Raw genomic sequence first — 16,453 nt, forward strand, 5'->3', positions numbered from 1 at the left:
ATGGCCCTGCAATACCCTGAATACCTGCAGTACTTCAAATGCCAAGTGGAAAATGGAGTGTGGGAAATTGAGGACCAGGAAGAGAATGTATGTGGCTAATGCTCATAATTAAGAGTCTGGAAGTTCAACTCTGATGCAGGAAGGCCTTTACATTTGTGAGATGGAGATGAATCCTAATCACATTATCCAGACTAAAAATCATCCCCACAATATCACCCTGTAATAATGCCACTTCTAAGATGCTTCTTACAAGCACATGGCTGCTTACTATATGCCTGGAGGCAATCTGTCATTAAGAGCAAACAGACTCTATTGTCCACCCCATCCACCCCAGACTCTATTGTCCACCCCATCCACACCCAATAAATTGCTCCCCCCCACCCACACCCAACCCCCGCTCCACTACCCTGACCCAGTTCTACCTTACAAATCCGGTGAGACTGGAACCCCCACCCCCGTACATACAAGGTCCAGCCAGTTCAGGGGCATCCAAGGTTAAGCTGCCATCTTAACTCTAATATCTTCGCTCCTTGTTACGTATGTGCTTAGGAGGGCTTACTAGACCCGGATTATAGAAGCCTATTGGATAATACATTTTATCTCTCTCTTGATCCTGATGTCGGGAAAAGTGAGCACCCTGCATGCTTTGTCTCACTATTTTCTTTCAGATGAACAACTGCTCCCCAGGACACTCTCAGTTTTAAGGACAGACCTTACAGTTCAGGATTTGAGACCAATTAATGGGATACTGCTCCTCTTGCACCGAGTGGTGCCCACGCCTTGCTCTCCATTAAGAATCACTTCTGGAATAAATACTAGCATCAAGAGCCTAGTCTCTGCCCTCCATTATTATAAAGTTTTGTTCAAGTATTTGTCTGAAAGTCTAAATGAGATTACACGAAACGAAGTGGCCCACAAGGGCCATAGAGAATCACTAGCAGCACTCACCCTTCACAACTGATACAGCCTAATCAATGAAAAGTTTTTGTTTGTTTTGTTTTTAAGAAGGATTCTGTTTTTTATGTTGACCCATTAGGCATTGTGAGATAGGCAGCCCATAAGCTTCATGACAGGGCCTTCAAAATCTGTCAACACTTGTCAGAATCATAGAGCTCATAGTCACAAGTGTAGAGTTGAGCTTCCTGGTTGCCTCCCTTTCTTGAACCAGTAACAACTAATAGCCTTCTGTTGTTTGGCTTAGGTATCTTTAACATGTTAGTTAAGTTTCTCTGCAAACTTGACCAATTCCATGTAAAAATGATTGTGATAAATGAATACAATCCCATTCCACTTCAGATGGTGGATCCGTCAACTCATCGGTTTAGAGCACGTGGAGAGCAGAGATTCTGAAAGAATAAGTCCTGTGACCCATCTCAGAAGGAAGTAGCCAGATCAGTCATTGCCAAATATCCTAAATGAATTAAGAGTACCATTCTTTTCAGAGGGGGATGTTAGATTCAGGTAGAGCCAAGAAGTTTCATTTCAACAGAAATCTGGAGGACTCATCCCAACATCACCTTTCATGATTACAAGGGGCACAAGTTGTGGATTACAACACCAAGTGTTGAGCTGAAACAAAGATCAATCAGGTTCCTGAGCTTATGACCAATCAGGATACAAGGATGATGGCCAGTAGAAAAGCAGGATAGGGACTGAGGCGAGCCAATAAGGTCCTGCCACCTGTAAAACGTGATGTCATACTCCTAGACTGACGTCTTTTTCATATTGTGAGAGGAGTTGCATCATGATTGAAGCGTTCTGTGCTTATTAAATCTTTATTGAAGTGATTGTCCTACGGCCTTAACATCTTACAGATATGGTGTCCTCTGTTTTTGTGAAAAACTGCTTGCAAGAAACTTACTAGTTTCTCTAAGGAAGAAAGCCCAGCATCAGTGCACAAATATTTCATTGGAAGAAATCAAGAATGGCTTCAAAGAGCAGAAAGATTGGAAACAAATGCTTGAATGGTGTGAAGAATTAGCACATTTGGATGGTAATTGAAGTGAAGTTCAAATCCACTCACTCCATCAATAAAAAGGCAGGCTAATGAGCATGCACGGACACCATATAGACAGTTTAACCTTGAGGCACATGCGGTGGCTGTGAGTCAGAGCAGAGTTGATGGCGGTCTTTTTCACTGTTATAGATCTCCTAGAAAACACTTCCCACACCTCATCTGGGTCCCTAAGAAAATGTTAGGAGACACCCTCTTGTATGTGCCATGGTCACTTCACACTTTTCTTGCTCAGGTTCTTGTTTGGAGCAAAATTGAGATTCCTTACATGATTCTTTCTCATGTCAGCGAAACAAATGCCAGGTGTCTTTCCGTCTTTATATTCCCTTCCTTTCTAAAATTTTCTATTTTTTCTATTTCTGTAGGCTTTACTTACTAATGACCAATACAAATAGTAAATATGGACTCAAACCCCAAAGGAATGTTGTACAATAGTTCTTGAACACATCGTATCAGTAATAAATTAAAATATAAATTGGGTACTTATATTTTCCCCCCCAAAACTATCAGTGAAAGTCTTATGATTGGTGGGTACCTCCCCTTTACAGATAATGTTCATGAACCCAATACTGTGTTCTGGTATTCTTACCAGGACCCTAGGTGAAGACAAATGTCTATATCAATACATTTGAAGCACAAAGTGAGGTAGAGGGCAGAGAAGGGAAATGAGCTGTAATAGGCAAGGTGTATGTCAATTCCCTACTTATGAATCAATTGACCCTTGGAATAGCAGAAGAATCCTGCCAGGGTCTTGGCAAGAACACCCGAACACAGTGTGGGGTACATGAGCATTATCTGTAAAAGGGAGGTACACTTCGGAAAGACAGCCAGTAATGTAACATTCATTGAACAGCCAGTTGATAACAAATGGCTTGCCATCAATAGAATACAATCTTAACTTTCCACCCAGCAGCATGCCCTCAGGTTAGGGTAACCATATGCACAATCCATAATGATTCAACTTCTTAATAAACTCACCTGTTGCATTAGGAACTTTCTCCTGTTTCTTTTCTGAATTACTTCTTATGTTCATGACAAGAACTGAGAAATAAGGGGCAGAAGCATGCAGCACCCTCTGGTAAATTTGGTTCTGCGACTCAGCGGAGCAGTTGCACCCATCAATGGTTTATAGTAAGTTCTGAGTTCCCTCAGGAACATCTCTACTCTCTGATTTTCTCCTCTTCTCTTATCCTCTTCCTGTTTTCCTTTCAAGCCTTTAAGAGGTAAAATGGTGAGAATTTTGGAAGCAGAGGTACATTATGAGACAAAAGGTATACCTATATGAGTGTCCAGGCTTGCTTGGACTCTTGATACTAAAGAGGCATTACTTCCCTCTGGCTCAGCTATCTGGACATTTCCCAGGGGGTTAGTGGTCAGCCCTACAATGAACAGGGGACTCACTGGAAGACATTATGACTTAACCAACTGATTTTGGCAGGTGGCGCTAAATAAGGTTTGGTTAATTGAGTGTTTTGGGGTTTTTTTTGGTCCTTCTGGTTGCCCTAGATGCCCAGAAAGAAGCTGTTTTCACATGAAAGTGTGAGAGACAGACAGTAAAGTGACGTTCTCTGGTAGTCCTACCCACAAGCATAACACAGACTCATGATACAATATCACTAGTTCTGTCTCTGCAAATTGCTGGGGGAAAGATTCTGTTTGGGTCACAACTTCCAGTTCCTATAACACCTCTCTACTCCTGGGAGCAGTATTTGCATTTGCATCCCTGTAGGAAATGCAAGAGAACAATGTATTGTGTTTGTCAGGTGGCAGGGCTGGAGGTGAAGAAGGGATTCTCAGGAACTCATTATATATTTAAGTTATTATCTCCAGGACAATGCAGAGTTCTATTCTTTAGGCCTGTTAACATTGGAAGAGACACTGATAAAAGCTACGGACTATAGCTCAGGCTGCTTAGGACATCACACTCAGATGGTCACAGGGTTCCTTTGGGATAGAGACACAAAGATACTAGAGGCACATAAAGAAAGAGTCCCCCAGGAGTAAAGAGGTTAAGGTCTCACCTGAGAAAGGGTGAGGTGGGTAAGGCTACTTAATTCTAGAAACTCAGGTTACAGGTCATAAAGTAAGATTAGTTAATTCTGGAAATCCAAGTTTTTTGAGGTGAACAGGATGTAACATGAGCACAGGAGCAATGGACACCCAATCTCTCCAATAATCTCCTCTACTCTTGATGGGAAGCCAAAATTCAATACCTATTGACAAATCTCTGGGATGCATCCTTGAGAACTGGGGTAAGTTTGACCCACCGACTTAAAAAAAAAAGATTGATATTCTTTTGTAATACTGCATGATTTCAGTATACGTTAGAATGTGCAATAATTTGGCCTGAAATGGTACTCTAAATTATGATACCACAAAAAGCAAGGGAAATGGACAGAGGACTCTAATATGCAGACCTTCATGGAACTACAAAATGTACTTGAATTGTACCAAAAAATTAAGATTGACATTGCCTTCTTATTGGTCCTGGGAACAAATAGGCTAAAATCGGAGTATCTAAGTGGGTTCCCAGTCTCCATACATCGAATCCAAGGTGCCAAGTGTTCCTTCAACCCCAGAACGAACACTTCCTATTCAAAACCCAAAGGATTCAGGGAGAGCAATGTTTCCAGTTAGGGGGATCCTAAACCACTTTCCAAGTTCGGGGAGCCTTAACTTTTTCCTTTATAAGAAATCTCAGGGATAGACAAAATATTCAGGGTCCAAGCCCTATACACTATGTATGATTTAATGATCATTAAAGATAAATTGATTTGCTTACCGATGACATTAGCAAATTGATTCAAGAATTGAGAAAGATAACTTTAACTTTTGACTTAAGTTGAAAAGACATTAATTTGATCTTTCAAGAATCTTAAACCTTCTACAAGAGTGAGGGTATTAAGGGAAGGCTAGAGCATATGTCAATGGAGTGCATGTCCAAAATAATAGTAATCTACCAGGACAAAAGCAATACCATATATAGATTCCTTCTGGGATTATGATTTAACAAAAGGGGAGTGGTAAAGGCACAACATGCTCTCCTATTTTCTACAACAAGTGAAAAAATTTTCAGAAGAAACCAATTAATTATAACAAATTAGCAACTATTGACCAAAGGCTTCAGGAGAATCCAACAGCCTTCTCAACAATGCTATGGGAGGCTCGAATTAAACACCACAACCTAGACCATGAGGATCCCATGGGAAACATAATGTTAAAAGATAAATTTATAACTCAATCTGCTCCAGACATCAGAGAGAAATTAATGTTAGGAAGGAGTCCAGCAACCCCATGGAAGGCATATTAAAGCAGCTTCCTCAGCATTCCATAAGAGAGGATAAGAGGGATCTGGTAAGGTGAGAAGCACAGAGAAGAGGTAGGCTCAGTTAGCAGCTGCCCTATAGGAACAAAGACCCCAAGGCTTAATAAAATCAACACCTAGGGGTATTCTCAGTGGGAACTGCCACCAGTGTAGCAAGTCAGGACACTGGAAGTGAGAATGCCCTCTTTGCAAGAAATTCAGTCATTGACTAAGGGACTGCCCTGAGGGCCAGAAGGACTTTGGGCCTCCAACCTCAAATACCAGTCTTGAACTGATGAGACCCTTCACTCTGATTGCTCCCCTCTAATAACACTCCCATCAAAAAAGAAGCTTAGGGTAACCCTTGAAGTTGCTAGAAGGTGTGGTAATTTCTTTTTAGACATGAAAGACACTTTCTCTATGCTGATCTCCTGTTGAGAATCTCTCTCCCTTTAAAACACCAAGTTTAAAAGAACTGTTTTATTTACATATAATTAACATATATAGCTTAAAATACAGTTTAAACACATTAAAGAGTTCTGAAATCATCACTAACATAAATTTTAGTATATCTTATTCTCTTTGTACTCCTTATTGTTAGCTCCCCATTCTACCTGCCTCCCCTACTATAATCTCAAGAAACTATTATTAATCCAGTTAATCTGTCAATAGATTTACCCATCCTGGACTTCATATATAGAAAAACACACAGGAAAAAACCTAATAATTATAAAAACAAAATAAAACATTAAAAAACCTCAGTTGGAAAGATACTAGAAACTGATAAAAAATAGTACATATTGAAAATGGGTTAAAGGGGAGAATAAATGATAAGGTGCTTAGTTTTAACCTAACTACATCATTTTGAAATGACCTCTGATAGCAAGGTTATTCACATCTATATTCAATGGTCAGAAAGGATTTACCAGAGGTTTAATCTTTGTGAGGACCTTGTAAATGGCTTCTGGGCTTTCACTGTCATCTATACAGCCTTGTGAAAACTGCGTGATCAGCATTTAAGACCTAATACTGTTCCCCGCTCCAGTCTTGGATTTTATTATTTACAATCTTTGAATCACACAGGCTGGTGTGAACTTAGTTGTTACCTCACTTCAATGGGTGCTTCTCTTCGATAAGCCTTCTGATAGGCAGGCACCATCTGATTTCTTCACCATATTTTCCAATTTTTGTAAGGTGCCATTGAGTCAGTGCCTCCCTTCCCCCTCACTATTTTTGTTTCATTTTCTTTTATTTTTAGTGTAACATTTCTTATCAGAATTAGGTGATGGCTTGCACCTAATTTCAGGTCATCAATAGTTTAAATTACTAATCAAACTCCCCCAATAGTTTATCCTTTATCAGCAACAGTCTTCTCTTTGGTGAAGCAAGAGATGTTAGCTGATATTGATGTTTTTGCCTGCCTCCTATGTCTAGAGAGAAGGCTAGATGTTCCCAAACCCTGATCTATGCCCTGCAATAAGGGTCTTTAATTTGTACCTTTGTTCTCTTGATGATGTTTATAGCGCTGGGATTTACAATTAGGCTTTTAAAAAAGTATTATTAATTGGGAGTTAATATACATACCATATCATTCCATAGTTGAATCATTTCAAGTAGTATTATACAATTGCCATCACAACCAGTTTCCAGACATTCTTTTCCTTCCCGGATTTCTTGACACCATCTCTCTTTTACTCCCAGCCACCACCACCAATTTGTCCCACCCCCTGAAACCCTTTTTCTACTTGCTGTTCCTATCGGTTCATCAATCTTGTGTTTCATATAATGAAAAACAGAGAAACATATAACACAACTCCAGAGGGTGACCCCTAATGACATAACACCTCTTAGATAAACCCTAATATGAACAACAACCAAATATATATACACATGTATGTATATATACACATATACATACACACATACACACACACATACATACACACAGAAAATGTTGAAAACCAGATCAGGTCTAGTGTGCATCAGATGGGGGATCAAATAACAACGTTTTAACTGTTCAAGTCAGGTTTATCCCTTTGACCTTCTATACACTCTGTTTAGTAACTACTTTCCTCCCATCCTTCAATTATGGATAGAAGGAGATCACTGGAGGCTAATTTACTATGTAGTTCCCATAAATGTATCTTGGGCTGTCACTGTCATCCATAGCCTTCTGCAAACCAGATTCCAACAATGTGTGCTGATACTATTCCCTCCTTTGGCTTTAGATTATGTGATTTACAATTCTTCTGTGTGAGTAATGATGGGGTACTTCTTCCACGTGGACTTAGCTGACATCTCATTTAGATGGCTGCTTGTTTGGAGACAATCCTTCAAGATCCAAGAAACTATTTTATCTGATAGCCGGGCACCATCTAATTTCTTTGCTGCAATTTTCTATGCCCCTCATATATTGTGTGTTCCCTTCCTGAGGGCAAGGATTGAGGAGGGCCATAATGTAAGAGCTAATTGTTCTTATGTTGGAGCTAAGATTTAGTGCGAGCCCAAACCCATTCCTGGATCTAGGCTTTGTTTTTTGTTTAATCTGCCTTTGATTCCTCTTCAAAATGTCCTTGTTAATTTATGGTAGTGCCTTTGATTCCTCTTCAAAATGTCCTTGTTAATTTATGGTAGAGAGTCTTATAGATCAACCCCTAAGGCATAACATTCTTCCATTAATATTGTCTTTGATTAGCTTCTGGTATTAATTTTTAAAGCTCTTTCTGGTTTTATAACTCGAGGGCTGTGAATCTTTCATTATAATACATTGCTTAGTTTTTTTGAGCTGCTTTTTGAAATTTCCTGTTCAGCTTTTTGATATCATCAGTTCTTCCATTTGCTGTAGTTACTATATGATGCGAGCAAGCCCACAAATTTCTTTAGGTATATGCACTTTGATATTTTCTTTCTTTCCTGTCTTTTTAATGGCCTTTGCTTTTCTAAATAAATAATGTTCATGTTGTCCTCCCACAGGTCATCAGGTGTTCTGCCATGAGTGTTCAATGCAGCAATTTGTTCTTGAGATGTTCTAAAAATTCAGGTGGGATATAGTCAAAGTCATATTTTGACTCTATGGGGTTTGTTTTAATTATCTTCACCTTAAATCTGAAGTTAACTATCAGTAATTGTTGGTCTGATCCACAGTGAGCCCCTGGCCTCAATTTAGATATAATCTCTCTGATAGACATAGTCAATTTTACATCTGTGTTTTCCATCTGAAGAAATCCATGTATATAGTAGCCTTCTGAGGTGTTGAAAAGGGAAGTTTATTTTCTATGAACAAATCATTCATCTTACAAAATTCTATCATGGGATCTCCAACTTCATTTCTACCACCAAGACAATATTTTCCAACTAATGTCCCTTTAAGTTATTTCCAGCTTTTGTGTCCTAATCACCAATAAGTATCACTACATTTTTATTATATGTTTGATCTATTTTTGGCTGCACTTTGCAAAGTTAGGGCAATATTCTCCAGGAGGCGGTGTATATTCTAAACCAGCATCCAATATATCATGCTGTTTCTCCAATAGCCAGGATTCATAGGTCTAGAAATCAAGAGGTGGAAATGCGCGTTACTCACCAATACTCCTAATGACCCATTCCTAATACTTTTGCTTCCTGACCCTGGAACCCCCTGCTATTTGGGTCCAGAGGTCTTAGTTCCAAAGAGGAGAGTACATTCATTTGGAGACACAGGACTGATTCCATAAAACTGGAAGCTAATAATGCCTCTTGGCCATTTTGGACTTCTTATGCCTCTGGACCAATGAAGAAGAGTATTACTGTTTTGAATGGTGTGCTTGATCCTATTTACCAAGGGGAAATTGAAATAGTGTTGTAAATGGAAATGAAGAATATGCCTGGAATTCAGGGCATTCTTTTTTTTTCTTAAAAAGCGCACTTTTATTTCCTATGCAAACGTGACTCCGAGAACTCATATAAAGGGGGCAGCTGACAAGGAGCTTCCTGTTATGCTCAGGAGGCCCGCCAGGGTCCATCCACCCCCAGCCTGCCTGCTGGGTCTCTGTCCCGGCAGGGAGCCCCCCTCCCCTAGGGGCACAATGGACGGGTTTCAGGCCTACCTGAGCCCCCATCTGAGCTCAGGGTGTTAGAAAAGGGGGAGAAGAAAACTGTCCTGGCTGAAATACATATTTCCTTGTTTATTTTTTGGGGGGGAGGGGGTGTCCCTGCAAGGCCCCTTCCCATCTAGCGAGGGACCAGGTGCCATAATACAGGTAGGAACTGGAGTGTCTACATGTACTGAGGGGGCTACATGGGCCTGAAGGCAGCTACAGGAAAAGGGGGCTCCCACCACAGATCTGTGAGGTGTGTGTGTGTATCTGCCCCTTGGCCTCCAGGGCAGGTTCCTGGTCACCCAGCCTTGCTCTTATTGGGTGGGGGCAGGGCATTCTTAAATTGTCTCTTAGTACTACTATGCCCTATGATTAAAGTCAACAGTAAAGTACAGCATCCCAAGTTGGGCATAACTGCTTCAGGAATGTGAGGATGGTGTGGGATGAAGCAGTGTTTCATTCTGGAACAGACGGATGCTGTGGGTTGGAGCTGATTTGATAGCAGCTCACAACAACAGCATCAGGAATGAGTGTTTAGGTCACCTCACCAGGCAAAGAACCGTGATCATCTTAGGTATTAACTGAAGGCAAGGTAAATAGAAAAGAGGTAGTGGAGGAAGGTAGTTCTAAATACTAGCAATGGCTATTGACCAGCTGCAGAAATTAGGACTGCAATTGTTGTAATTCATATTTGCATGGATGTACCAAATATATTTGTTTTGTAAACTTATGAAATATAAGATGAAAATGGATTTAGTGTGCTTTCTTTCAGTTGCTACACAGATTAGCTGTATGAGTTAGGCACAAGTATGAATTTATTATATTCTATATTTGGTAATTATTTATGCTTTAAGAATTGTGTCCCAGTGTCAAGTTGACGAGTGCTGGTTAGAGTCTAGGTCAACTATATACTTGTGTGTGAAGGTAGGAGTGGAGCCTGATAAACATCCTGAGGGAGTCATCTTTGTATAAAAGATATCTTTTTTTAATCATTTCATTGGGGGTTCCTACAGCTCTTATCACAATCCAGACATATATCCATTGTGCCAAGCACATTTATACATTTGTTATCATCATTTTCAAAACATTTTCTTTCTACTTGAGCCCTTGGTATCAGCTCCTCATACTTTTCCTTCTCTCCCCCACCTTTCTCCTCATAAACCCTTGATAATTTATAAATTATTGTTTTTTCATGTCTTACACTGACCAATGTCTCCCTTCACCCAATTTTCTGTTGTCCATCCCCCATGGAGGAGGTTATATCTAGAGCATTATGATCTGTTCCCCATTTCTCCCCACACTTTCCGCTTACCCTCCTGGTATCTCTACTGTACTTATTGGTCCTGAGGGGTTTAACTGTCCTGGATTCCCTGTGTTCCCAGCTCTCATCTGTACCTGTGTACATGCTCTGGTCTAGCCGGATTTGTAAGGTAGAATTAGGGTCATGAGAGTGCGGTATGGAGGAAGCATTAAAGAACTAGAGGAAGTTGTATGTTTCCTCAGTGCTACATTGCACCTTGACTGTCTCATCTCTTCCTTGTGACCCTTCTGTAAGGGGATGTACAATTTTCTACAGATGGTCTTTTGGGGTCTCCACTCCACACTCCCCCTCATTCACATCGATATAATTTTTTGTTCTGGGTCTCTGATGCCTGATACCTGATCCCATTGACATTTCATGATCACACAGGCTGGTGTGCTTCTTTCATGTGGACTTTGTTGCTTTCCAGCTAGATGGCTGCTTGTTTATCTTCAAGCCTTTAAGACCCCAGATGCTACATCTTTGGATAGCTGGGCACCATTTGTTCTAGTATCCCAGCATTCCGTGATGCTCACCTTCCTGACACAATCGCCGAAGACAAAATGGGTGCATAGCAAATGTGAAGAAAGCTGATAAGAGAGATCTTAAGCAGGACTAAACACCCTTTGGTCCTTCACCTTCTACTAGAGTATAATCCTACATCTTGCTCCTAAATGTTCTTTTACATTGTCTGTTGATTCCAGGAGCTATCAATGGACTACTAATGGTGGATTCATTTAGCTCATTTCAAGTACATTTACTTCTTGTTAATGAGCCGTTCTCTAGTCTATACATCCTCTGCCCTTTCACTCCACCATCTTGCTTCTTGTTTCTCAGCCTCCACAGATACATGTTTCAGGAGAAGCCTGACTAGAATCAGACTGGACTTATTTACTGTAGATCAGAGTTCATTTCTTGATATGAATCTCTTTCTATATAGAAATACATACAAGGGTCACTAGTTTTGCTTCTCTAGAGAACCCACTCTAGAACAACAGTGAAGCCCAGAAGAAGCTATGTTAGTCCAACAATTACTTATTCATTCTTATTTCAAGGCCCAAAGCCAATAACAAAATAAGCATCTGACTTCACAAAGATTCAGGCTATTAAATATTCAAGTAGCTGGTATATATTCTAAGTGGGCTTAAATAGTTTAGATTTATTTTGTTCTTATGTGTACTAATTCAGTTACTTTTTTATGTTGTTGCTGTTAGATGCTATTGAGTCAGTTCCAATCCAATGTATCCATGAATGCATTATCAAGTCTGAAAAATTAGAATGTTGTATTTAGGAATAAACTATCAATTTTACTTCTATCATTATTCATAGTAACTCACCTTGTAAGTATCATAGTTTATGATGTTCACACACACATACTGTGTTAGTTTGGGTTTTCTAGAGAAACACAACTAGGACTCTCATATGTATAAGAAATAAATGTTTATCAAGAAAGCAGCCCACACAAGTCCAGTCCAGCTCTAATCTGTGGGTCAATACTACTTGGAGACCATCCCTAAGTTATGCAGCTTTGGACTGATGAATCAGGAAAATGAAACAGGAGGTGGGAAGGCCAAAGGCCCGTGGAGACAGAACTGAGCTGAGTATATCTATGGCAGGGAACATGGTAGGTCACCAGCATCTCCTAAGGGTTGGCAGGCCACATGTTGGCCACCAGCCCCAATCCCATTTTCAACAGTTAGAGGAAGAGTGGAAAAATAAACCTTCAGCCACCAGAATAAAGGAAATAATAAAGATTACAAATTAATCAGAAAACAGAAAAACAATGGAAACAGACAAGAAACTGGCCTTGGAAAAGATTAACAGTAGAAAACCAGGGAAGCAGCACAATCTGAACAGTTGGCTGCCTCAGGTGTTGCCACTTCTAAATCAAATTCCTCTAGTCCTTGAGCAATCATATGATATTCAGGTGCCATCTTCCTCAAAATCTTGAAGTCCTTGGGGAATACCAAAATGAGACTTTGGCACCCCATCAGACTGGACTGAAAAATGCTTCTAAAGGTCAACAAACAGACCTGAAACTATTTATAGGCTTTTTTGTTGTTGTTTTGTTTTTTTCTTTTGTTGTTTGGTTTTGCTGTCTTGTTTTTGTGCTTATTATTGTCTCTATATATCTATCTAGATGTGATAGGCAAAATAAACAATCTGGAGGAGAAAATGGGACTGAGTGTTCTGGGGGGACATGGGAAAGGGGTACACGGGGGAAAGTAAGTGGGTGTTAACAAACCCTGGGACAAGGGAACAAGTGATCTAAAATTGATGGCGAGGAAGGTGTAGGATGCCTGGTAGAGCTTGATCAAAGGCAAAATTCTGAGAATTACTGAAACTCAAATGAAGGCTGAACATGATAGTGTGACAAAAGCAAAGTAAAAGGAAATAGAGGAAACAACTAGGAGGCAAATTGGCATTTATAAAGGCCTAAATACAGGCATGTACATATGTAAATAGATGTATATATATAATGATAGGAAAATAAAACTATGTACATATATTTTTATGTTAAGTATAACGTAACAGCTTTTCAAAATGTTCCCCATAGTCCTGGCCATCCTTGTGGCCTGGCTGCTCTGCTTCATCTTCACGGTGACAGATGTCTTCCCTCCTGACAGCACCAAGTACAGCTTCTACGCACGCACAGATGCCAGGCAAAGCGTGCTTCTGGTGGCCCCGTGGTTCAAGGTCCCATACCCATTCCAGTGGGGCCTGCCCACCGTCTCCGCCACAGGTGTCATCGGCATGCTCAGTGCAGTGGTGGCCAGCATCATCGAGTCCATCGGCGACTACTACGCCTGTGCGCGCCTGTCCTGCGCCCCGCCGCCGCCCATCCACGCCATCAACAGGGGCATTTTAGTGGAGGGAGTCTCTTGCGTGCTCCACGGCGTCTTTGGCACTGGAAATGGGTCCACGTCATCCAGCCCCAACATCGGAGTGCTGGGGATCACCAAGGTAGGCAGTCGCCTGGTGATACAGTACGGAGCGGCCCTGATGCTGGCCCTGGGCATGGTGGGAAAGTTCAGCGCCCTCTTCGCGTCCCTTCCTGACCCTGTGCTGGGCGCCCTCTTCTGCACGCTCTTCGGGATGATCACAGCGGTTGGACTCTCCAACTTGCAATTCATCGATTTAAATTCTTCCCGGAACCTCTTTGTGCTCGGATTCTCCATCTTCTTTGAACTCGTCCTTCCAAGTTACCTCAGCCAGAACCCTCTCGTCACAGGGATAACGGGGATTGACCAGGTGCTGAACATTCTGCTCACCACAGCGATGTTCGTGGGAGGCTGCGTGGCTTTCATTTTGGATTACACCATTCCAAGTACTCCAGAGGAACGAGGAATCCGGAAGTGGAAGAAGGGCATACGCAAAGGAAGCAAGACGCTCGATGGCATGGAGTCGTACGATTTGCTTTTCAGCATGAACATTATCAAAAAGTACCGATGCTTCAGCTACTTGCCCATCAACCCCACCTTCATGGGCTACACCTGGAAAGGCCTCCGGAAGAGCGGGACCAGCCGGAATCCGGGGGAAGACTCCCAGGCCACAGTATAGCCCCGGGCGCCTGGTGGCAAGCGGCTGCGGGGCAAGTCTCTATAGTCCTTGCTGAGTAACAAGCAGTAAACTCTATGTCTGTATTTCTGCATTTACACTCTGCACCAGAGCTAAGACTGATTACAATTAGTTATCTTTTCTGTCGTGGGTGGTGATCCTGCCTAATACGGTGTCTCTCCTATGTCCTTATTTAAATGAAGCCCTTGACCCTTTCCCTTCTGGGAGCGTCCATTTCTGGGCATGGTCACTGAACTTGAAGTCCCCAGACTTCTGAGGGAGGGTGCATTCCTGATCCCTGGGGAATCTCCCGTTTTCCACCCCCTTCCTAAGAAGGATTAGGACCTGAGCTGCTCTCAGGGCTAGTTTACCTGCAGCCTCCCCCAGGTCCGGTGTCCTTTTGATTGGAATTTTGCAAATCCTCACCTCAGCCTGGGCCCACCAAGACCTCCTGGCTGAAGAACATATGTCCTTGCAGTGTCACATCTGACTGAGGAGTGGTGACTCTGTATTTCCCTGCTGGTCCTGTAGGGGCAGGAAGCCCACCCAGTTGAAAACTGCTGGGAGTGGGCTTTGTTTGTCTCAAGAGGGGCTGGAGGGTGGAGGGAAGGCCCTGTAAGCAAGGCCTGCTCCTTGGCTGTTTTCTGTCCACAGCCCCCACCTCAGCCTGGACTGGTCGGCGCACTTCCTGGTGATGACCTTTTTTCCCACTAGTCGCTGACACACCTTATCTGGCATCGTTTTGTTTTGTTTTGTTTTTACTGATTCAACACAGTTTATTACTGAACTGCACTTTCACCTTCACACGGATTATGTCAAAGAGCTGGAACAAGTGGGGGGATTAGGGAGGAGAGGGAGAGACAGACATTGGGCCTCTACCCAAGTACTCCCTCAACGCAAGAACACTTTGTTTTAAAAACCTGGCATTCAATGCTGCTCAGCTTCCCGACATGATCGCTGAAGAAAAAACGGGTGCATAAGCAAAATGTAGCGAAGAAAACTGATGGTGCCAGGCTATCAAAAGATGTAGCTTCTGGGGTCTTAAAGGCTTGAAGATAAACAAGTGACCATCAAACTGAGAAGCAACAAAATCTACATAGGAGAAGGACACCAGCCTGTGTGATCATGAGGTGTCAATGGGATCAGGTATCAGGCATCCTTTGAACAAAAAGTTATATCGATGTGAATGAGGGGGAGTGTGGAGTGGAGACCCCAAAAGGCCATCTGTAGACAATTGTACATCCCCTTACAGAAGGGTCACAAGGAAGAGATGAGACAGTCAGGGTGCAGTGTAGCACTGAGGAAACATATAACTTCCTCTAGTTCTTTAATGCTTCATCCCCACCCATCTCTCATGACCCCAATTCTACCTTACAAATTCAGCTAGACCAGAGCATGTACACGGGTACAGATGAGAGCTGGAAACACAGGGAATCCAGGACAGATAAACCCCCCTGGACCAATAATGAGAGTAGTGGTACCAGGAGGGGAAGGGAAAGGTGGGGGGAGAAAGGGGGAACTGATCACAATGATCTACATATAACCTCCTCCCTGGGGGACAGACAACAGAAAAGTGGGTGAAGAGAGACATTGGTCAGTGTCAGACATGAAAAAATAATAATTTATAAATTATCAAGGGTTCATGAGGGAGGGAGGGGAAAATGAGGAACTGATACCAAGGGCTCAAATAGAAAGAACATTTTTTGAAAATGATGATGTCAACAAATGTATAAATGTGCTTGACACAATGGATGAATGTCTGCATTGTGATAAGAGCTGTAGGAGTCCCCAATAAAATGATTAAAAATTTTTTTTTACTAAATATAATAAAAAAGAACTAAATAAAGAAGAAATATAGATGAGTGGAAACTCATAAAATAATACACTTATATGCACCAAAATACTTTAACAGAAAAGTAAAAAGAGAACCCACAGATTTAGCGGGTCAAGGCAATTGTGCATAGGATAAGGGACTAGACCCTAAAGTTTATAGAAAACTTCAAAATCTCAACAAGAAGGAGATAAATAATCTGATTTTTAAATGGACAGAGGTCATGAATAGAGAGTTCACCAAAGAAGACAACCATTTGAAGAAATGCTTTTAACCAGTAGTCATCTGTATTCGTCTGGGTACTTTGGAGAAACAAATCCACAGCAACTCATGTATAAGAGAAAGTTTTATGTAAAGAAAATGTGCATCA

At 41.6% G+C, this 16,453-nt stretch overlaps 1 protein-coding gene across 1 annotated transcript; it reads left to right on the forward strand.

The window, feature by feature from the left end:
* On the forward strand, positions 1–14,255 carry LOC101660076 (solute carrier family 23 member 2). Its single transcript, XM_004709841.1, has 2 exons — positions 1–87; positions 13,230–14,255. Exons 1-2 carry the CDS (start codon positions 1–3, stop codon positions 14,253–14,255), a joined length of 1,113 nt encoding a protein of 370 aa, XP_004709898.1.
* Positions 14,256–16,453: the final 2,198 nt, after the last annotated feature.

This window comes from Echinops telfairi, unplaced genomic scaffold (assembly GCF_000313985.2).
Source record: "Echinops telfairi isolate 266 unplaced genomic scaffold, ASM31398v2 ScPeMD7_3509;HRSCAF=4178, whole genome shotgun sequence".
NCBI classification, from domain to species: Eukaryota; Metazoa; Chordata; class Mammalia; order Afrosoricida; family Tenrecidae; genus Echinops; species Echinops telfairi.

Coding starts and splice junctions, on each gene's coding strand:
- LOC101660076 (XM_004709841.1), top strand. CDS start 1: ATGGCCCTGCAATACCCTGAATACCTGCAGTACTTCAAATGCCAAGTG. Junction 88..13,229: donor TTGAGGACCAGGAAGAGAAT/GTATGTGGCTAA, acceptor ATAACGTAACAG/CTTTTCAAAATGTTCCCCAT.